This window comes from Hypomesus transpacificus, chromosome 10, assembly GCF_021917145.1.
Source record: "Hypomesus transpacificus isolate Combined female chromosome 10, fHypTra1, whole genome shotgun sequence".
Lineage (NCBI taxonomy): Eukaryota > Metazoa > Chordata > Actinopteri > Osmeriformes > Osmeridae > Hypomesus > Hypomesus transpacificus.
In genome coordinates, this window is record NC_061069.1 from 13,613,537 (window position 1) to 13,635,625 (window position 22,089).

The 22,089-nt window shown below is 45.2% G+C and overlaps 2 protein-coding genes across 5 annotated transcripts; one reads left to right on the top strand and one right to left on the bottom strand.

Annotated features, from left to right (window-relative positions):
• Positions 1-896: 896 nt before the first annotated feature.
• Positions 897-9,790, bottom strand: LOC124473172 (protein NLRC3-like). 3 transcript variants are annotated; one of them, XM_047028478.1, is made up of 10 exons: positions 9,669-9,789; positions 8,014-8,127; positions 6,586-6,927; positions 6,239-6,294; positions 4,244-6,071; positions 3,731-3,898; positions 2,955-3,122; positions 2,573-2,725; positions 2,293-2,339; positions 897-1,962 (listed from the first exon to the last, which is right to left on the bottom strand). In XM_047028478.1, exons 2-10 carry the CDS (start codon positions 8,100-8,102, stop codon positions 1,427-1,429), a joined length of 3,387 nt encoding a protein of 1,128 aa, XP_046884434.1. In that variant the 5' UTR covers positions 8,103-8,127; positions 9,669-9,789; the 3' UTR covers positions 897-1,426. The 3 variants fall into 3 exon arrangements, with proteins under 3 accessions (XP_046884434.1, XP_046884435.1, XP_046884436.1); XM_047028479.1 differs by having other exon boundaries at positions 6,586-6,968; XM_047028480.1 differs by lacking the exon at positions 2,955-3,122 and having other exon boundaries at positions 9,669-9,790.
• A 4,498-nt stretch (positions 9,791-14,288) lies between these two features.
• Positions 14,289-20,609, top strand: cers4b (ceramide synthase 4b). 2 transcript variants are annotated; one of them, XR_006956695.1, is made up of 12 exons: positions 14,289-14,694; positions 15,114-15,275; positions 16,147-16,258; positions 16,441-16,559; positions 16,720-16,777; positions 17,445-17,495; positions 17,611-17,703; positions 18,378-18,506; positions 19,048-19,157; positions 19,352-19,508; positions 19,677-20,296; positions 20,330-20,609. XR_006956695.1 is itself a non-coding variant. In XM_047028481.1 (11 exons), the coding sequence occupies exons 1-11, from the start codon at positions 14,690-14,692 to the stop codon at positions 19,872-19,874; spliced, it is 1,194 nt and encodes a 397-aa protein (XP_046884437.1). In that variant the 5' UTR covers positions 14,289-14,689; the 3' UTR covers positions 19,875-20,609. The 2 variants fall into 2 exon arrangements, 1 of the variants encoding a protein (XP_046884437.1); XM_047028481.1 differs by having other exon boundaries at positions 19,677-20,609.
• The last annotated feature ends 1,480 nt before the right edge of the window (positions 20,610-22,089 follow it).

Genomic DNA, 22,089 nt, shown 5'->3' on the forward strand with positions numbered 1-22,089 from the left:
TCAGAAAAGTCAATAAGTGTATTCGACTTCATGCAGCGACGGCAGCGCCGACAGCCGGCTGCCTTGAAGCTGAGAATGCCATTGGTTACTTCAAGTCAACCGGGCTGCAGGCGACGCCGGCGCTGCATGAAGTCGACAACATCTAATGACACCATACCCAGTTTCCGGTTTCAAAATAAAAGTCGACGGGGAAAAAAACGTTATAAAAAATATATCATTGGAAATATTTTGACGGGCCAAATAAAATCGCTGGCGGGCCACAATTGGCCCGCGGGCCGCCTGTTGCCGACCCCTGACCTACACCATACTTGAAAAGTGTCTGACTGAGTTTGCCAACGATGCCCAGAATGTCCTGATGAAAGTCCTAAATATAAATGCAAGTGCTGTATAGACAGCTATGGATGATGCCAATGACACAATTATATTATATTTTGTGAAAAGACTTTCACCAGTTATCACTTTATTCTATAATGTGTTGCAACATGTCAGTAGGATGTAATAGGTCCAAATTGTTTGTGAGTTAGAATCTCAGAAGTACTTCAGACACAAGATTAGCATTCTATTTTGCTGTTTGCTGTTTAAATAATAAGATGATAGTAGAAGCTCTATTGTCAGTGATAAGGCATTGTGAGATACCTGGTGTACAGTGGCCTTCACTTAATCAAAATCACTCACTTTATGCTGCAATGTAACAGTAACAGTGAGGGTGAGGTCCCCAATGGTCAGGTGTGAATTAGTGCTGCAGTGAAATCATAAGACTGACAAAAACAATCCTTTTCTGATGTAAACAGGAAGTGTGTTCCAGAGGAGAGAAGATCTGTACAGGAACCTAGTCTGAGCCTGCAACACACATAACTCATCATAACACCCATGCAACACACAATTATACACCTCTGTAACTGCTGCACACGTCCAGGTCTGCTTTATTTGTACTGTCAAGTTGTATAGTACAGACATACAATCCAACACATACAAACACAAACAAGCAGCACACGAGTTCAAGTGTGCTGTATTTGTTATTTGAACATACGCAGTACAATGTAACATATCCAGGTGACGTTGCTGCCTGTCGTGTGGTGGTCTTTACAGCCATAAGAGACCTGATAGATCTACAGAGTACATGTATCCTGATAGATCTACAGAGTACATGTATCCTGATAGATCTACAGAGTACATGTATGTAATTGACCTACAGTAGGTTGGATATAGTACCATACTGTATGTTGTGATTTACCAATCTGGTAGCACTCACTATCAACATGTACATTTGGAGAATGAATAATGAGAGATAAAGTAATTGAACTCTACTTAGTATTCAGTTGCAAACTTGACATTAGAAAGAGCATTCCTAAAACTGACCACTGCAGGCATAACCTCTAGTGACAGTTACATGAGTGTGAGAATGCAGCTCTGAGGACCTGGGAGGCTATTCTACCGGACACAGGGTCACTGAGGAGTCAAACCTAACCCAAAACCCTGGATAGAAGGGCTCAGTGAATGTGGTGTGGAATGTGTACAGGTGGGTTAGTGTGTTAGAGGAGACTCTGTAGAAAGACAGAGTGCCGGCCGGCCAGTCCAGATACACTCCTACTCTGTGAGAGCTGGAGGGGGGAACAGGTATGTCAGTGCTCTTGTTGTTGTGCCAGACACAGTAACTGTTCCCATCGCAGACAAGACTCCAGGACACGTCATTGTGTCCGAGCCAACAGTCTTCACCTTTTCCTTTCCTGATGATCCTTTTATAAGCTCCTCCTATAGAGACTCCTCCTCCACAGCACTCTACCTCCCAGTAACAGCGACCAGACAGACCCTCTTTACACAGCACCTGTGGCCAGTTGACAAATCTCTCTGGGTGATCAGGATACGGCTGCTCCTCTCTCCTCCGTGTCACCTTTTGGTTCTCCTCCGACAGAAAGAGGAATCTGTCTGTTGTGTTTGGGTCCAGTGTGAGCTCACAGGCATCTGATGGGGGAGACCCAGACACAGACTGATCATCATCGTTCACATTAAAATCTCTCTTCCTGTCGCTCACCTTCCATTCTCTCTCTCCCTCCCTTTCTCCCTTTCTCCCTCACTGTTGCTGTCTCTCTGGTTCATAGCTCAGTGGTAGTGCATCTGACTGGGTATCACGAGGTTGCGGGTTCAAATCCCCCTTGTGCTAGACTGTTCATTCTGCTAAAAGAAGACATCCATAATCTCTGTGTGCAAACCATAATAAGTCTACGAACATAATAAATATGTCCTTTCAGTTCAAGAAATGAAACAGGATTAGTTTTCATAATGAGTACTCACATCTCCTGGGCACAGGGCGTATCCTCTCCTCTCCACCATGATCTATGCTGTCGGAAAAAGCAGAGGAACTGTGAGTTATGTCGTTTACTTATAGAATGTTAACCAGGCCCAGTTCTATACTGTATTTGATCTCATTCTGGTGTCTTCTGTCTAGAGACATTAGCTTTTGAAGTCTATGAAAGCTGAGAGCAACGTAGAGCTTGTGGAAAGAGGGAGGGATGGAGTCCCTCAAAGAGTGGACGTAGATTAAAGGGAAACTGGTTCATCAAACATTTCTTACTTGAGTTTGTCCAGCCTGCAGATTACATCCTCCACTCCTTTTTCTCCTGGGTGATTGTAGCTCAGGTCCAGTTCCCTCAGAGGGGAGGGGTTGGACCTCAGAGCTGAGGCCAGAAAAGCACAGCCTTCCTCTCTGACCAGACAGCCTGACAACCTGTAGAAATATAATTATTAACGCCACAGAATCCATTTGGGCCTGCAAAGTGTTTGAACACAGATGGGTTGATTACGAGGTGACTGGTGTCTCTTTAACAACCCACATAAGGGACTATCCACCTGGTAGACTAACTAGTGGGGTTAATGCTGTGAACTTTCAACAATGATAATTCATGTTACCATACAAATGTATACCTAACTGTCAGTTGTAACTCATGAATACTCACCTCAGTGTCTCCAGTTTGCAGAGTGGATTCCCCAGTCCAGCAGAGAGCAGCTTCACGCCTGAATCCCCCAGGTTGTTGCTACTCAGGTCCAGTTCTCTAAGCTCTGAGGAGGGGAGAGCTGAGGCCAGCGCTTCACAGCACCGTTCTGAGAGGTTACAGTCATTCAGCCTGAAAGACACCAGGAAAACATGTTGACATCACCAGGAGAACTTGACATCACCGGTAGAATGCATGTCCATTTATTTGTTAATATTACATTCATCTTTCAAGGTGTTAGAGCTGAACTATGACCAAAACAATTCCTTCTCCTGCAGTGACATCTTAGCAGGGGTCACCACTACTAACATGTTCATCTGAGCAGAGGTCAGGGGTCACCACTCCCTACATGTTCATCTGAGCAGAGGTCAGAGGTCACCACTACTAAGATATTTAGCTTGTAACCTCACGTTAGCTGGTGTGTCCAATTACATAAAACCATGTGAAAATTGTGGAGAACAGAGAAGTTAGAATGCAATTGTCAGAATTGACATTTTCCTTTATTCAGTGTAAGGAAGTTGACTGCCCTGTGTACTATAGTTCCTGGTTGGTAAATCAATGTTTCATTCAAAGATGTTTCATACACTACTTGATAGACAGGGAACACACACTACTTATCAACAGAAAATAATAGTTGCATCTCATCCTTGTCAGAGTTTATTTTTTCAACTTTGTCAACTGTCTGATTCAAGCATGCAAATGTCTGATGTGTGGTTGAATTATCAGTTAATTAGTCAGACCTCAGTGTCTCCAGTTTGCAGAGTGGACTCCCCAGTCCAGCAGAGAGCAGCTTCACGCCTGAATCCCCCAGGTCGTTGCTACTCAGGTCCAGCTCTCTAAGATCTGAGGAGGGGAGAGCTGAGGCCAGCGCTTCACAGCACCGTTCTGAGAGGTTACAGTCATTCAGCCTGAAAGACACCAGGAGAACACATGACATCACCAGGAGAACATGTGACATCGACAGCTCCTTGTTGTCATGTATTGATAGAATAGCCACTAAAAATTGTTTGATATATAGATCGGGAAAAAAAAGGCGACCACTGCATCTTTTTCTTTCTTTTAAAAGTAAGTTGAGAAAGGACAATTTTGAGTGAAGAACAGAAGAGTATCGCAGTGGCCTCTTAACTTTTACCTTTCTGTTCCTCACTCAAAATTGTCCTTCTCAACTTTTTGAAAAACTAAAGAAAAAGGTTCAGTGGTCTCTTTTTTTTTATGGTGATTCCATGAATAGTTATAATATCCCTTCTACTTACAGAGCACTTGTGGAGGCTTTGACCACTGGCAGCAGACCCATCAGACCTTCCTCTGATCTGGAGTATTTCTTCAGGTCAAACACATCCAGCTTCTCTTCTGAAGTCAGCAAAACAAAGGCTAAAGCTGACCACTGTGTAGATGAGAGGTTCTCACTGGAAAGACTTCCAAACCTCAGGTAGTATTGGATCTCATTAACTAGAGAACGGTCATTGAGTTCATTCAGACAGTGGAACAGATTCATGCATCTCTCTGGAGAGGGATTCTCGTTGATCTTTTCCTTGATGTACCTGACGGTCTCCTTGCAGCTCAGTGAGCTGATTCTTGTCTGTCTCAGTAGCCCTTGGAGGAGCTTCTGATTGGACTCCAGTGAGAGGCCCAGGAGGAAGCGGAGGAAAAGGTCCAGCTGTCCATTTTTGCTCTGCAAGGCCTTGTCCACAGCACTCTTGTAGAAAGACTTGGGTGGGGTGGCAGGTATATTCAAGAAGGTCAGCATTGTGCCGCAAAGGGTTTGATGTTCAGCCATTGGATTCTCATTGTTGTTGATGAATGAGAGAAACACAAACACAGCTGCCAGAAACTCCTGAAAGCTCAGATGGACAAAGCAGAACACCTTCTCCTGGAAGATTTGACTCTCCTCTCTAAAGATCTGTGTGAACACTCCTGAGTACACTGAGGCATCACAGACATCAATTCCACACTTTCTCAGGTCCTCCCCATAGAAAATCAGATTGCCTTTGTCCAGCTGTTGAAAGGCCAGTTCTCCCAGTGACAGAATGCTCTGAATGCTCTCGTCATCCCAGTCTGCATCTGCCTCAGTTTTCCCAGCATACTTCACTTTCTTCTGTTTGGTCTGCAACACCAGGAAGTGTGTGTACATCTCAGTCAGGGTCTTGGGCATCTTGCCCCTCTTCTCTGATCTCAGCATGTGTTCAAGGACTGTAACAGAAATACAAGAGAAGACTGGTATGTGGCACATGATGTAAAGACTTCTTGATGTCTTGATGTGTGAGATGATTCTCCTGGCCAGGATCTCATCACTGCATCTCTTCATGATGTACTCCTCCTTCTGTGGGTCATTGAACCCTCTTATCTCCGTTACTCGGTCAACACACTCAGAAGGGATCTGATTGGCTGCTGCAGGTCGAGTGGTAATCCAGACGAGAGCAGAGGGAAACAATTTCCCCTGGATGAGGTTGGTCAGCAACACATCCACTGAGGTGGACTCTGTGATGTCACACTGGCTCCTGTTATCTGAGAAGGCTAAAGGGAGTCGGCACTCATCCAGACCGTCGAAGACAAACAGAATGCTGCGTGCGTCACGGATGAAGATCCCTGTTTCTGTGAATCCTGCAAAGAAGAGACGAAGCAGTCCAATTAGACTGATCTCTTGTCCGGCCATCAAATTCAGCTCTCGGAACGGGAGCGGGAAGATGAGCTGGATTTCCTGGTTGGCTTTTCCGTCAGCCCAGTCCATGATGAACTTTGCCACAGAAACTGTTTTTCCAATTCCAGCCATTCCCTTTGTCAGAACAGTTCTGATGGTGTGTTCTGGTGTGTCTCGTCCAGCTGAGGGTTTGAAGATGTCGTTGCATTTGATGGGTGTCTCTTGTCTTGCCGACTTCATGAAAGCTGTCTGAATATGTCTCACCTCATGTTCATAATTGACCTCTCCACTCTCCCCCTCTGTGACGTAGAGATCTGTGTAGATGTCACTGAGAAGAGTTGGCTTTCCATGTTGATCGATTCCCTCGAAAACAGTTTGAAACTTTCTCTTCAGTTCTGATTTGAGTTCAAGACCCAGCTCATCCAAGAAAGAGAAAGGGGCATCTAAGAAAGAGGCCACATGTATTGACAGGGCTCTTAGATGAGGTTTCTTAGATGAAGTGATTGACAGTCATCAAAGACAAAACATTCAGTTCGATATGATGATATCAGATGGATTATGTTCATGAACAATCAAGGGTCCTACATAGACTAATTATGGAGTATCTTACTTCTCTGCAGTGTTCCAGTGAGCACATTCTGGTTACTGTTCCTCTGAGACTCGCTTCTGTTTAAGATGAACACAAACATGAACACCAGATATCACACACTTCAATCTGGTTAGAGATATCATCTGCAAGGTGCAGGACCAATACATACAAAATGTATTTGTCCCTGCTGCTAGCGTGCTTTTGAGTTACAATATGTAATTCTATATTTGTGTTACATGTTTTTTTATTTAATTGTTTGTGAATGGATTGTATGCTCTGCTGGCTGTGCAACAAATCACCCTTTGAGGATAATCGAAAAATGACCTTACCTTACTGTTAATACTACACAATGCCACATATCTTCTTACCCTTCAGTAAGAACGTTTTCGTTTCTGAACACAACAGGTGCCTCCATAGACCAGTCACTCTTCATGGACACACAGCTGGGTACAGGTGAGGATGCTCTGTCCTGTCTGATGCTTGGTACAGTAGCAATATGTTTGTCTCCAAACACAACAGGTGCCTCCATAGACCAGTCACTCTTCATGGACACACAGCTGGGTACAGGTGAGGATGCTCTGTCCTGTCTGATGCTTGGTACAGTAGCAATATGTTTTTCTCCAAACACAACAGGTGCCTCCATAGACCAGTCACTCTTCATGGACACACAGCTGGGTACAGGTGAGGCTGCTCTCTCCTGCTGGATTGGGCTTCAACACAACAGAGACAGACCTTCAGTCTCTCATATGTTCTGACGAATGATGATATCACAATTAAAAACCACAATTGTATTTGATGAGTTACGGTTTGTGAAAAACTCCAAAAAAGGAAATTCAAATAACCAGCACAATCCTAACTACAGATGTTCCACCCAATTATTTTGTGATGTCTGATATGATATAGTACACCTACATAGCAGTGCTTTAACAGGTGTAAAAGCTGTGCATTGGAATAAACCTTTGTATGAGCCAAATAACCTTTTTGTTAATATTTATATAATGATAATTATTGTTTCAATGCTTCCCTGATATTTTGTTCTTGTTCAAATGTAATGATTCAGATTGGCATCTTGGCCACTTATTGGTAACTTGGCACACCCATTGTAATTTGGGTTGTAGTGCGAGTAACAAGGGGGAACTGAACAATGGAGTCGCAGCCTTATTTGAGAGCAAACTGTTTTTAACCATGTCCTAATTTTTCTACAGTACCAGTCAAAATTTTGGACCTATTTTCCCATGTGTCTAAACTTTTGACTGATACTGTATATCTACGTCATTTTATACAACTACTTTTAATTTTCCCACTTGACATTGTATGTTTATTGTGCTGACATAACATTTCAGGTAGGATATTAGAGTTCATTAATTTCAACAACATCCGCATGGGAAACATAGGTGAGGTGCTTTAATTTTACTCTCCTATCTCTTGTGCTGTAAGGTATGAAAACAAAATGGGCAGTGGTGTGGAATTTACCATGCAAGTTAATGTGCCACACGCCTTTGTGATTGGTTGTGATATGGCATAAATACCAGCAATTGTTTTTTTAGATTTTGAATGGAAGTGTAGCAGAGCTCAGAGATGGACAACAGTCCTCAACAGACAGTCCTCAACAGACAGTCCTTAACAGACAGTCCTCAACAGTCCTCAACAGACAGTCCTCAACAGACAGTCCTCAACAGACAGTCCTCAACAGACAGTCCTCAACAGACAGTCCTTAACAGACAGTCCTCAACAGACAGTCCTCAACAGACAGTCATTAACAGACAGTCATTAACAATTATGGATTCTCATCTTACCTCTTAGTTTTGGTGTTCATGTCATGTTCTCCAGACAGGCTCATGTTCAAGTCAGAGCCCAACTTCTCTTTCTCCCCAGAGAGACTCATTTCATCATCCTTCAGAGGCCAAGTGCTTGATAGAGAGAGATGAACAGGTTTACAGGAGAGGTGGGCATCAAGGTGACATGTTTTTATATGCAGACCAAGGCCTCAGAACTCATACAAACCACTGTACTTTACCAATAGATCATTATCAGTAGGCTTCTACCAGCCTCTGGTGTATGCCTTGTGAATACCCCCACAGTGGACAGCACAACTACAAATCCACTAAAAACTAAAAACCCTTTCTGGCAACTCAGCTCTACAAATCCCTAACCCGGATTAATCCGAGCAAACCTGGACCAACCCTCACCCTAGCTTTGCAGACCTCCATCTCCCAAGCTCCAAGTCATTCGTTTGTGTCCGAACCATAGTGTTTCAGACCAGTTCATTGTCCTATGAGGAATACTGGCAGCTAATGGCATGGTTTGATGTTAGCCTGTGATAGACAGATGGTTCATCCAATAACCTGGCAGGTTTTTTTTCTTGTGTCAGACTTTTTCAGAAAAGCTTCCAAGGACGTCTTCCCAGATAGTTATGTGTAACAAACCACCCGTCGGGTTAGAATTCCAGAGCTGCTTTTGTGCTAGGGTTGGTTTCCTGGGTCGGAAACCATCTCAGGTATGAGGAAACTTTTTCTGTCTCGCAGTAACCATGGTTACTCTGAAAGCTCAGTCCTAACAACAATATTGCCTCTGTGGTCTGTGGAAACCTTCTCAAGTCAGAGGAAATGCTTGTTTTCAGACAGGGGAGGTATGAGGAACCAGGTGATTGGTTCAGTGAAAACAGGTTGGTTGGGAGTAAATGTACAGAATGAATGTACGTATTTATTGAATGTATAGAATGCATGTAGAATGTTTTAGGTGAATGTGTAGAATGTAGGCTATTTGGTGGATGTACAGATAGAATGTTGAAAATTCTGAATGTGCAAGTGATATGTTTAATGGAAGGTGGTGTCAAAGACACATGTGTATCCAGGATGGATGATAAAGTTTTATTCTATTCTATGATTTAAAAGCATGGTTGGTATAAATAATTCAAGCCAAACAAACACCAAGATTTGCCTCTGACAGTGACATGTACCACAGTATCTGTTCATTCCAGAAACATGACTGTCTCATTGTTTTACTCTGGGATCCTGTTGTGCAACACTCCTACTGCTAAACCTAAAGCTAAGCTAACCTGCTGTAACTCACAGCCTGCAAGAACACCTGAAGCTAAGCTAACCTGCTACCATGATGCTAAGCTAACCTGCTACCATTTGCTCACCAGTAAAAAGAGGGTCAAAATACTCAAATGAAATCAAAGCAGATCTATGATACAGCATCTATAATTTATTTGAGGAACTTGTATTCATTACAATCTGCCGTTTTCATACTTACATCACTCGTGATGGATATGAAAAAATCTGAAGTTTCACAGCCTTGGATTAACCCATAATTTAACCCAAATATTATTTATCCCAATTTGAAAGGGTTGTAAATATCAGATCAGTTCCTGGACTGGCAGTAAATAAGTAACCCTGTACTCTAACCCTATACTCTCCAACATGTGAACAGACAACATTCAACTGACCTTTATAAAACAGTGTCACCTTCCACCTGCTCTCTGTGCTCCATCTTGTTCTGTGTTTGATAGTAACACTGCCAGCGTGATTACCTGTAGAACCTCCTCAAACTCACCTGACCACAATCCTCCAGACTGCTGTCTCTGCTCAGGGAACCATCACTAAGCCAGGAATCTACAGAATACGCCCACACGCAGATACACACACTCACAGATACAAACCCTAATACACACAGATACACTTGTGCATGCATGTATTAATACATATTTACATTTAGTCATTTAGCAGACGCTCTTATCCAGAGCGACTTACAGTAAGAACAGGCAAGTAAGTAGGCAAGTAGCGTGAAATGCCTTGCCCAAGGACACAACGTCATTTGGCACGGTGAGGAATCGATCCGGCAACCTTCTGATTACTATCCCTACTCCCTCACCGCTCAGCCATCTGACTCCCCATGATACATATACTAAGTATGTATTCAGATAAAACAATAATAAGAATAATAAGACTCCAGACAACACTGTAGTCTTCCCCCACAAATGAGACAGCGGAACCACAAGATAATGTTCAAGTTCAAGTCTTTTATTTGTCAGGTACACAGAACAACACAAGGTTACACTGGGCACTGAAATTCTTAAGACAAGACAACGCAAGCACCTGGCATAACATAACATATAAGTACACGGAACATAATTTACATCTATGCTGAGCTTAATAACTGAAACTTCCTAAATGTACAGCTAGCAATAAATAATCGACTATACTAACCCAATACTAAAACTTCCTAAATTACAGATAACAATAAATAGTACACTATACTAACTCTAAATGCACATAAAACCTGTTTCAACCCTATAACCTATTCTAACCTAAGTGGAGTACCGTACAATAGTGCAAATTTGCAGATCAGTGACTAAGTCAATGACCATACAGGAGCCTGGTGGCGAGGTACATTGAGGTACAGTAGTGCAATATTACTGATTATGCAACCAGTAGCTGAAAGTGACAGTGTATAATGCACCAAGACTCCACCCTGGCCCCATCCTGGCCTCCACCATGGCCTCATTCTGGCCTCCAACCTGGCCTCCACCCTGACCTCCACCCTGGCCTCATTCTGGCCTCCACCCTGGCCTCATTCTGGCCTCCACCCTGGCCTCTCATACACACACAAACCGGAGGCTGGTGCTGCCCCCTAGTGGTGCTACAGGACAGACATAGTCAGCTTATAGTATCGCATCAGTATTTATTCTGGTATTGAGGGTTGGATCACGTTGTATTGAATCCTGGTTGGTAGTTTAGAGGGAGAAACCTGAGGTGTAAGATCCCCTGATTCCTCTTGTGGGAACACTTTCAAGAGGACACGTTCAGTTAAACCTTCACTCCAGAGAATATATTAGGTCAAATACTTAATGTAGAGGTTGTCAGTCCTCTGAATCTTTCAACCTGTCATGAGAGACAGACAAGATGAGCCCTGGGCTCGAGTCGTGTACCTGATAGTCCCAGGTGCATTGTGGGTGTTCCTCTGAGATCAGGGCTCCCAATAAGCCCCCTCCTCTCCTCCCCCTCCACCTCCCTCCTCTCCTCCCCCTCTCTACCCCCTATCCTCCTCCTCCTCCTGCCCCCCGCTGCTATTAGGAAGGGCATTTTGCTGCCACAGCATAATGGGTTGTTAATTAATTGATCATAAATTGATTAATTAATTAACCCAGTTTTTATGCTCCAGATTTGTGTATGTCAGGCCTGTGGTGTGTTAACTGCAGTTTATATAACTGCAGCTTAGTTTATATAACTGTATCTTCTATGCTATACTACTGAGATTCTTTTCTATTAGATTCTATTGTAACGTGGCTCTATAACTATAGCTTCTATAACTGTAGCTCAGACATTCACTGTGTTAGCCTGTTGACTGAGTCCTTTCAGCAGGAGGCTGAGGGCCAGAGAGGAGTCTCTTGTGTTCTCTCTGTGTTCTCTCTGTGTTCCAGTTTAATGGATTCTGGTTAGGATGAGCAACAGGCCTCGGGCAGCCACATGAAGACAGTCTTCACAGCATACCTGTAGCCAGGCTGGCCTTCTGTCTAACCGTCACACCCATAGGAGATTCTGTCATTTATCATCCTTACATTCACAGCCTTTAAGTGTGTGTGTGAGTGTGTGTGTGTGTGTGTGTGTGTGTGTGTGTGAGTGTGTGTGTATGCATGTGTGAGGCTGTGTGTGTGAAAGTCATCGTGCATATGTGTGATTATGTCTGTTTATGTGAATGTGTGTGTGTGTGACAGCGAGAGAGGGGTTGGTAAGGAGGAGGGTGGTGGGGACAGTGAATAGACAGAGGCTGATGGATGTTGGGAGGCAGGGGAGTGGACGGGCACTGCAACCAGAACAGTCTCATTCAGAAGGACTATACCTGGTTCTAGAACAGTCTCATTCAGAAGGACTCTACCTGGTTCTAGAACAGTCTCATTCAGAAGGACTCCACCTGGTTCTAGAACAGTCTTATTCAAAAGGACTGTAACTGCTTCTAGAACACATTAACGGAATCTGCTGTAACTAGGGACAACCAGAAGACCGGGGCAGGAGACTAAGGTAGGATCTATGTTTGCACTGATCTTTGCTGGAACGTTACATTGTATTCATTTAGCAAATGCTTTTATCCAAAGAAGATGGATAGGAAGGATCAGAAGTGCATAGTACAGCAGTATTTTGGTGGTCAGACTAAAGGAACTGTGTTTCTCTCTCCTCCTCAGACCTGCATCCCTCAACACCCTTCTTCCTCAGTACGGAGGCATTCTGGGTAGAGAGACCAGTACTGAGGCATTCTGGGTAGAGAGACTGCAGGAGGATAGAACAAGTGATTGGAGGACTCACAGACAAAACAAGGAGCCTCCCTCCCGGTCCAGGATGACAGATGCTCCGAGGTGGCTGCACCACCAGCCGTCCACCCGGGGCCTGGGGGCGTGGCTGTGTCCGGGGGTGGGGCTAGGCTCAGGGGCGGGGCTCCCCAGACCCCCCACCGTCACAGTGGGTCACACGGAGCCGGGTGCAACGCTCTGTTTCCTGGGGCTCCTCCTCCTCCTGTTGCTGGTCCTGCTGGGGCGCTGCGTGCGCGTGCTGCTGGACCCCTACAGGAGCCTGGTCGCAGGGGCCTGGTCCGGCCACAGGGGGGCAGTGGAGAGGCAGGGCCTGGACCCTGGGCTGGTTTAGGGTGTGTGGGTGTTCCTAGTATAGCTGCTTCCTGCAGGTGTGCATAGTAAATTAATGCTTTTTCTTCCAGAAGAATTCCTGTTCTTACAGCTCTAGTTTTACTGACAAAACTTTAGAAAAACATTCTCCTGATCGAGTTTCATAAGCCTAATGCTGATAGAGTTAATGCGGTGGACCAGATGTGTTCTATAGAACCTGTGGATGGTCCAGATATTTTGATAGTTTTCCTATTCTAAACCTGTAAATCCTGTAAATTGTGATGTACTTTAGTAATCAAATAAAGCTTTGCCCTGTCTCCTGAACAGAAACAGGTTCTTCCGTTTGTATATCTACATGAGGATCTTTGAGGTTTAAGGCAGATTGAACCAACAATGTGCCTAATCTGATCTAACCTTGTACAGACACGATGACAGATTATTTAAAACGCGATGACAGATTATTTACCAGACTCAAAGAAACACATCCCAGCCCTGTTGAAATATAAATATATTCCCTGAATGTCTGTCTGTCTGCTGGTCTGTCTGTCTGCTGGTCTGTCTGTCTGATGGTCTGTCTACTGGTCTGTCTGTCTGCTGGTCTGTCTACTGGTCTGTCTGTCTGTCTGTTGGTCTGTCTACTGGTCTGTCTGTCTGCTGGTCTGTCTGTCTACTGGTCTGTCTGTCTGCTGGTCTGTCTGTCTGTCTGTCTGTCTGCTGGTCTGTCTGTCTGCTGGTCTGTCTGCCTGCCAGCCTGTCTGTCTGCCAGTCTGCCTGCCTGCCTGTCTGTCTGTCTTTCTGTCCATGTACATGCAACAAATTTGAATAAGGTTTGAAAACAACAGTGATATCGATTTGGAGACTGACTGAAGATCTTCTAGGCCAAGAGATGCAGCAAAACAGATAGAATCACACATACTGTGGCAGGGTGTGGCTGACATGTTTGTGGAGTTGAACTTTCTTGAACTGTAATTAGAATACAGCCAACATGTCCTTGCAATATACAATCCCTGTACATCTCCACGGCAACGCCTGGTATGGGTTTATTATTCACTCCTGCTGTCCGGTGCGAAGGAATTCGTTTATTCTATGACAAATTACATCTTCATAAACGAAAAGTCCGTTCGTTTCTCTTGAAAAAAAACAGATCAGCCTGATCTGCTGCATAAGATGTCACAGGCCGGCCCAAGCCTTTACGGGGCCTTAAGCAGAATTGATTTGGGTGCCCCTTGGCGTTGTTAATATATATATATATTTTAAAAAAACATTAACCTGTAATTTAATGTGCTCTTGGGGGCCCTGTGGTGGCCACGGGGGCCCTAAGCAGTCTTTCCATGGATCGCAGTTTGATTAAACATTATTCTCGATGTGGAGCGCTGATGTGACTGCTGCGTCGTGCAGAGGGCGGGAGAAACGGAGGGAGAAACGGAGGGAGAAACGGAGGGAGAAACGGAGGGAGAAACGGAGGGAGAAACGGAGGGAGAAACGGAGGGATTTGACAATTGGTCTGTTTTGGAAATATATTATATTATTTCTCTCTTAAGTAGGCCTACAGACTTTTATGAACTGGAAACGTGCGAACTTGTTCAGAGTCGATTTGTGAACTCAACTGTTGTTGTGAATTCGCCTACTCCTGAACTCCGTCTCGAGCGGACACACCCCTTTCACCTCGAGCTGCTTCAGCATCAAAGGGGCAGTCTGGTTCAGCGCCTCACCGGCGTCGGTTACCGCAGACAGTTCTCTCTTCATCACACCGCGTTTACAACCTCAAGGTTGTAAATCAAGTCGGACTGGCCGTTTTACGCCACCGCGTTTCACCGCGACTTTTAATCATCTTGTGTTCATAAGAAGCAGATATGGGGTGAGTCGTTGTTTGCGCATGTCATTTACTATTCCTCAAGTTTGTACGGGTGTTGTTATAGACTGGAGGGTTATTGGGCTGTCAAGTTGTCGGAAAGAGATTACATTAATGTAATACTGAAATACCTTTAGCATTTCTGCAATAGACTAAAATAATGTGTTGTTGTATGTTGTTTTATGTAGCACCGAGATCCTGGAGGAAATTGTTTCATTTCACTGTGCACTGTACTAGCTGTATATGATTGAAATGATGATAAAAGCTACTTGAACTTTATGATCTGATAAAGTAAAATATAATGCACATTCTCAGCCTGACGGCGTCTTAGTTATGCCTGATAAGATCGAAATACGATATGATACAATTCATCAGTAGCTTTCTGGATGTAAAAGAAATGGTTGCTCTGACATCCCTCCCCCCAGCATGTCCGAGGTGGACCTGTGGCCCCAGTGGTTCTGGCTTCCTCCAGGAGTGAGCTGGGAGGACCTGGAGCAGCTGGGGGCAGACCAGCCTCGACCCCGCGACCTGCTGCTGGCCCTGCCCCTGGCCCTGGCCTTCATCACCCTCCGCTGTGCCTACGAGAGGTAGGGGGGAGGGATGGAGAGGGGGAGGGAGGGGGAAGGGATGGAGAGGGGGAGGGAGGGGGTAGAGGGATGGAGAGGGGGAGGAAGGGGGTGGAGGAAGATGGAAAGAGGGAGTGAGGGGAGGAAGAGGAAAAAGGAGAGAGAAAAACCAACAGACAAACAAGAGAGAGATTGTATGAGACAGAAAGACTGACAGAATGAGTTTCTGTTTACCCAGTCAGGGTGTTCTGGTGTCCAGACCATTCCCCTCTCTAGTAGCAACAATAATGTGCTCATTTAGCAGATGCTTTTATCCAAAGCAATGTACTGGGGGATTTGAACCTGCAACCTCTTGATCCACAAATGCTCATCCGACAACCAGCAGCAGTGGTTAGGGAACAGCTCTGTCCTCATTGGTGGAGGCTGTCAGGCTAATGGACCTGGTCTTTCCACCTGCAGACTCATTGGCAGGTGCTTTGTTAGCATTAGCACACCTCAATGGGGAATATGCTGAGCAGGTGTTAGCATCGGTCCCATAGGGAATGCTGACAGCAGGTGTTAGCGCCTGGGTAAGAGACAGGGAAGGAAGGAGGGCTTTGTCTGTTACTATGGCAACGGTCTCCCACAGTAACCAGAGAAGACATTGTTAACTGCTTAACAATGGGCTTGTTTAATGGGGCATGTTCAGGCACGAGGACACACACTCACTGCGCAGACACACACTCACTACACGCACACACACATACACACACACACTCCTACGCACGCACACATACACACTCACCACTGGTCATGTGTCCTTGTGTGCATAAATGTGTCACATGTGTGTCACATGTGCTCCTTGGTATCATGTGTTGTAGCAGGTAATGGTGTCTAATATCCACCCCCCCAGGGTTGTGGCCCCGCCCCTGGCAAGGTACCTTGGGGTGAGGAACAGGCCCCCCCCTCCCCCCTCCCCCACTCTGGAGATCTTCTACACTCAACACAGTAGTCAGCCCTCCCAGGTGACACTCACACACACACGAGCACAGCCTTGCAAACACACACAACTTATCTTTAGTGTAAGTACAATATCATATAATATTGTTATTATTCTTAGGATAATTAGGATTTAGAATATCTCTCTCTAATTCAACATGTTCTCTATTTGATTTCCTGTCTCTCTCTCCCTGACTTCCTGTCCCAGAGTGACATCATCACTCTAATGTCACAATGTGATAAGACCCAAAGGCAGGTGGACACCTGGTTCCGTCACCGTAGAAACCAGGACCGACCCAGCCCCGTCAGGAAGTGTGGTGAGGCATCGTAAGTTCCTCCTCCTTTTCCTCCAGGAAGTGACTTTTTCTCTCCAGGAAGTGACTTTTTCTCTCCAGGAAGTGACCTTTTTCTCCTCCAGAAGTGACTTCTTTCTCTCCAGGAACATCACACAGCATCTAATTTCTCAAATGTTTCTGGTTTTTTTCAGTTGGAGGTTTTTGTTTTACATCTCAGCGTTCCTGTCAGGACTGGCTGTTCTGATCGATGTGAGTGTTCTGGGTTCTGGGTTCTGGGTTCTGGGTTCTGGGTTTTGGCACGCATGTATTGTATTGATACTGGCAGCAAGCCTCTGAGCTCTATTATTATTGTCACATAAACTTTAACGGTCAAAATCTGATGTCACTCATGTGATGTCACTTGTGATGTCACTCACGATGTCACTCATGTGATGTCATTTGTGATGTCACTCATGATATTACTCATGTGATGTCACTCATGTGAGAATAAAGTAGGAATGAGACAAGTTATGAGGAAATTGTTTTTATTTTGAAAAGACAGCTGATAGCTTATCATGTTTCAGATTTGATCAACTTTCCAGGGCAGGTGGGTTTTGTGATGTTGGTTCCTGATGTAGGCAGCATCGTAATGTCATAATAGCCAGATGCTTGTGGAATGTTTAGAATGCCTGCAGTGATCATGGAATCTTCCAGTGATTAGCTGGTTTCTAATGTTTCATCCACCATGGGAACACATTTACGACATTATACTTTCTGATAACAATAGTATGGCTGTTATGTTTTCCATGTCAGTAGAGCTTTAACAGTTCTGATGCTGTGTTCTAATGAGCGGTGATTGTGGATGGAATGTCATGGAAACTTTTCCGTCACTCCCCCGTTAACCCTGCCCATGACTGTACCCCCCCCCCCACCCCAGAGGCCCTGGTTCTGGGACCAGAGGGAGTGCTGGAAGGGTTATCCTCTACAGGTGAGCAGGTTGATGTTGCTCCCCCTTGTATGTTACAACTACGTTGAATATATAAATGTGTTTTTGTGTACAGTAAGTGTATGTATACAATATGTATGTGTGTGTGTGTGTTCAGCATCTAGAGAGAGCCCACTACTGGTACTACCAGCTGGAGCTGGGCTTCTACCTGTCTCTGCTGCTCCGTGTGTCTGTGGACGTCAAGAGGAAGGTACATGCACTTCCTGCGCCTCACTTCCTGTCTGCTCCCTAGGCTGGGCCATGTGACTTCATCACCTTGACCAACACACTTGTGACTGTTCCACCTGGTCGCTTGATGACTTGGTCTCTGTGTTGTCTGGTTACTTAGTGACGGTTGCTTGGGGCCTGCTGAGTGTGCTGGGTGCGGTGTGATGGTGTTGTGGTGTGATTGTGGTGTGATGGTGTTGTGATGGTGTTGTGATGGTGTTGTGGTGTGATGATGGTGTTGTGGTGGGATGGTGTGATGGTGTTGTGGTGGGATGGTGTGATGGTGTTGTGGTGTGATGGTGTTGTGGTGAGATGGTGTTGTGGTGGGATGGTGTTGTGTTGGCATGGTGTTGTGGTGTGATGGTGTTGTGGTGTGATGGTGTGATGGTGTTGTGGTGTGATGGTGTTGTGGTGTGATGGTGTTGTGGTGTGATGGTGTTGTGGTGTGATGGTGTGATGGTGTTGTGGTGGGATGGTGTTGTGGTGTGATGGTGTTGTGGTGTGATGGTGTTGTGGTGTGATGGTGTGATGGTGTGATGGTGTGATGGTGTTGTGGTGTGATGGTGTTGTGGTGGGATGGTGTTGTGGTGGCATGGTGTTGTGGTGTGATGGTGTGATGGTGCGATGGTGTGATTGTGTGATGGTGTTGTGCTGCAGGACTTCAAGGAGCAGGTGCTGCACCACCTGGCCACCAGCTTCCTGCTGGGCTTCTCCTACGTCTCCAACTACATCCGGGTGGGAACCCTGGTGCTGCTGCTGCACGACGCCTCCGACGTCGTACTGGAGGTGAAACACATTCACTCACTATATCACAGAACAGTCCTGGAGGTGAAACACATTCACTCACTATATCACAGAACAGTCCTGGAGGTGAAACACATTCACTCACTATATCACAGAACAGTCCTGGAGGTGAAACACATTCACTCACTATATCACAGAACAGTCCTGGAGGTGAAACACATTCACTCACTATATCACAGAACAGTCCTGGAGGTGAAACACATTCACTCACTATATCACAGAACAGTCCTGGAGGTGAAACACATTCACTCACTATATCACAGAACAGTCCTGGAGGTGAAACACATTCACTCACTATATCACAGAACAGTCCTGGAGGTGAAACACATTCACTCACTATATCACAGAACAGTACTGGAGGTGAAACACATTCACTCACTATATCACAGAACAGTCCTGGAGGTGAAACACATTCACTCACTAGTGGTATGTGTGTGGTGTGTGTGTATATGTGTGTGGTGTGTGTGTTTGTGGTGTGGGTGTGTGTGGGGTGTGTGGGGTACGTGTGTGTGTCCGGGCTCAGTTTGCTAAGATGCTGCACTATGGGACGGGCTGGAGGAGGGTGTGTGATGGCCTCTTCATCATCTTCGCCGTCACCTTCATCCTCACACGCCTGCTTGTCTTTCCCCTCTGGTAACACACACACACACACAATGCATACACATCACACACACACCATGCATACACACACACAGTCTGACCTCAGCAACACAGCACACTGCAGAAAACACATATCTCCAGTGTCTCATTATTGAACCTAAAGCACTGAACCGGTAGCATGTACGGTGGTATGTGTGTGGTGTGTGGTGTGTGCGTGTCTGTCCCAGGATCATCCACACCACCCTGGTGGTGTCCATGCAGCAGTTCCAGCCCTTCGCTGGGTACTACTTCTTCAACGCCCTGCTTCTAGTGCTGCTGGGGCTGAACATGTTCTGGGCCGCACTCATCCTGCGCATGGCCCACCGGCTCCTGCTGCAGGGAGAGGTGAGGGGGCAGGGAGGGCAGGGGGGTAGGGGGGCTGGGAGGGTAGGGGGGTGGGGGAGTGGGAACCTGGGTAGGGGGTTAAGATGGTGGGGGTTGCTAGGCTCAAATGCTTCTGTAGGTTAGAGTTCAACCCTCCCCTCCTCCTCCCCCCCTACCCCATGTCTCCAGCTGGACAAGGACGAACGCAGTGACGAGGAAAGTGAGGAGGAGAGAGACGACAACAGGGATGAAGATGAGGAGGGCCGCTGGGACAGAAGGACTGGAGCCCTGAACTCTAAACTAGCCCAGCTGACCAATAGCTGCGTCCTAAACAACATAGCCAATCACAGGGCATCCGCTGCCTGCACGATGCGCAAGACAAGATAGAGGGGTAGGTAGAGGAGGGGTGGCAAAGGGGTGGCCAGAGGTAGTTGTAGGGTGGCAACACAATGCCACCATAAATTATTAAAACACTGTAGTTTAATTATTGGCAAAACAAATAATATCAGTATTATTGAAATAAATAAAATAATGTGGAAAAAAATGACAAACATGTTGAGATTGGGGCAAGTCTGTTGTACTGGTGTGGAAGCTGTCCCCTGAACCACCAATGTTCAGTTGTGACAACAAAGAAGATTATGTATTATTTATCCTGTGACAGTAGAGTTTAGACCTGATGACATAACTTTCTTTGCCAGCTGGAACAAGAACACTGTGATGTCACTTCCTGCTCTTCTGGACAGTTTAGCGATGATGATGATGATGATGTATAGTGTTTGTTCAGACCCAACTTTGTTGCTGGTGTTCAGGTGTAACTGTAGCTTCTCTCTGCTGGTGTTCAGGTGTAACTGTAGCTTCTCTCTGCTGGTGTTCAGGTGTAACTGTAGCTTCTCTCTGCTGGTGTTCAGGTGTAACTGTAGCTTTTCTCTGCTGGTGTTCAGGTGTAACTGTAGCTTCTCTCTGCTGGTGTTCAGGTGTAACTGTAGCTTCTCTCTACTTGTGTTCAGGTGTTCAGGTGTAACTGTAGCTTGTCTCTGCGTCAGAGGAACCAGAATGAGAGACTCTTGTATGTTTCTGAATGGACATATATGGTCACACACTGAATAAACAATAGGCTACCTTTGGCTGTTTATTCCTTGGCTTGTTATATAAGTTCCAAAATCAATTGTGCTCTTGGCTGCCATGGGGAACTTGGGATGATTGTTTGAGCTAGCTTAAATATTTTAAGTGTCCAATAGCATTTGCAGACAATGACGAAATGCATTCAAATGAATCAATGTGAAAGCAATGCTTACGAATGTATTTTTAACTAGAACAGGCAGCTTATCAAATGACGTCATTAACAGTAACTGTGATTGGTCTACTGCTACTTTCCAATAGAAAGTTAAGTAACTAAGGTCACATCAGCTCGTGCAGTGGGACAGATGTTTTCATCCTTGGACTGTTATCTCGGGTCGTGAGTGGTGCTCGTTAGTACGTTGTATTCGTTGAGTTAATTGTACTTTTTATTCGAAATAATCTGTATATTTCCAGGATTTCTTATTTGAAAATTAGTCTTGCTATCGAAAGTAGCGAACTAGCTGGTGGCAAGAATACTTGTTCTCACCCATCTACGCGCCCCCCCTCTTTCTCACTCTCTCTGTCTCTATCGCTCTCTCTCTCTCTCTCTCTCTCTCTGTGTGTCTCTATCGCTCCCTCTCTCTCTCTCTGTGTCTCCATCTATCTGTCTCTATCTCTCTCTCTATGGCGTCAGATTTATGTGAAAAGTCACGATCGCGTGACTTATTTCACACGCGCAGATATTAACTTTTCACTCACACAAGTACTTGCGCACAAATTCAACAACCGACAGTTGGACATTGTACAGTTGGACATTGTACAGCGACGCCTGGCACACTCTCATACATGCAGAATTAACATTTTTGTAAATTGTGTGTGTGTATGGTGTGTGTGTCTGTATGGTGTGTATGTTGGTAAAGAAAGTAAGAGGAGACAGCTCTTATTAGCAATTATTACAATCATATTATTCAATCCACAAATCAAACACCCTCCCCAAGGCCTTACCTCTATTATTATACACTACTATTGATTATTATTATCTCCATATTCTATAATAATGTATGCTATTATTATCTCCATATTCTCAACCTTTGGTCACAAATATTGACCAGGTTCACGTGGACATCAGCTGGGCCAACAGCTCTGAGAGAGAGAGAGAGTTTGACCTCCTCAACCCAGCACTAGGAGAGAGAGAGAGTTAGACCAATAAGCTGTGCCAAGCTGAAATAAAAATATATATTTTGGCTGCTCCTCTGCCGACAACAGCAGTAACACAGGTCATCCTCTCCTGCACCCTGGTGGCCACATATAACAACTGGACATTCTGGATATGTCACTTCATTTATAATTATGTGAATTATGCTTTTTGTTTATGTCGTCACTCCTGAAGTTTTCCCTGTGAACCACAAATGTAGTGTATTCTAATCAGAAGACTAGCAGTCAGTCCATAAGTCAACATGTAACACAGTAGAGCATGAATATAGAAAGTGAAGATGGAACCTAGAACGTACTCGGAACGCCCAAACAAGGAACACTGAAGAAC

What these genes read in the sequence shown, in the direction of transcription:
- LOC124473172 (XM_047028478.1), bottom strand. Translation starts at nt 8,102, where the DNA reads ATGAGTCTCTCTGGGGAGAAAGAGAAGTTGGGCTCTGACTTGAACATG. An exon ending in GAAAACGTTCTTACTGAAGG is followed by an intron (nt 6,295 to 6,585) that starts GTAAGAAGATAT and finishes CATCTTAAACAG; the next exon opens with AAGCGAGTCTCAGAGGAACA. An exon ending in TGCAAACTGGAGACACTGAG is followed by an intron (nt 3,123 to 3,730) that starts GTCTGACTAATT and finishes GGTGTCTTTCAG; the next exon opens with GCTGAATGACTGTAACCTCT.
- cers4b (XM_047028481.1), top strand. An exon ending in CTCCGCTGTGCCTACGAGAG is followed by an intron (nt 15,276 to 16,146) that starts GTAGGGGGGAGG and finishes CCACCCCCCCAG; the next exon opens with GGTTGTGGCCCCGCCCCTGG. An exon ending in GACTGGCTGTTCTGATCGAT is followed by an intron (nt 16,778 to 17,444) that starts GTGAGTGTTCTG and finishes CCCCCACCCCAG; the next exon opens with AGGCCCTGGTTCTGGGACCA.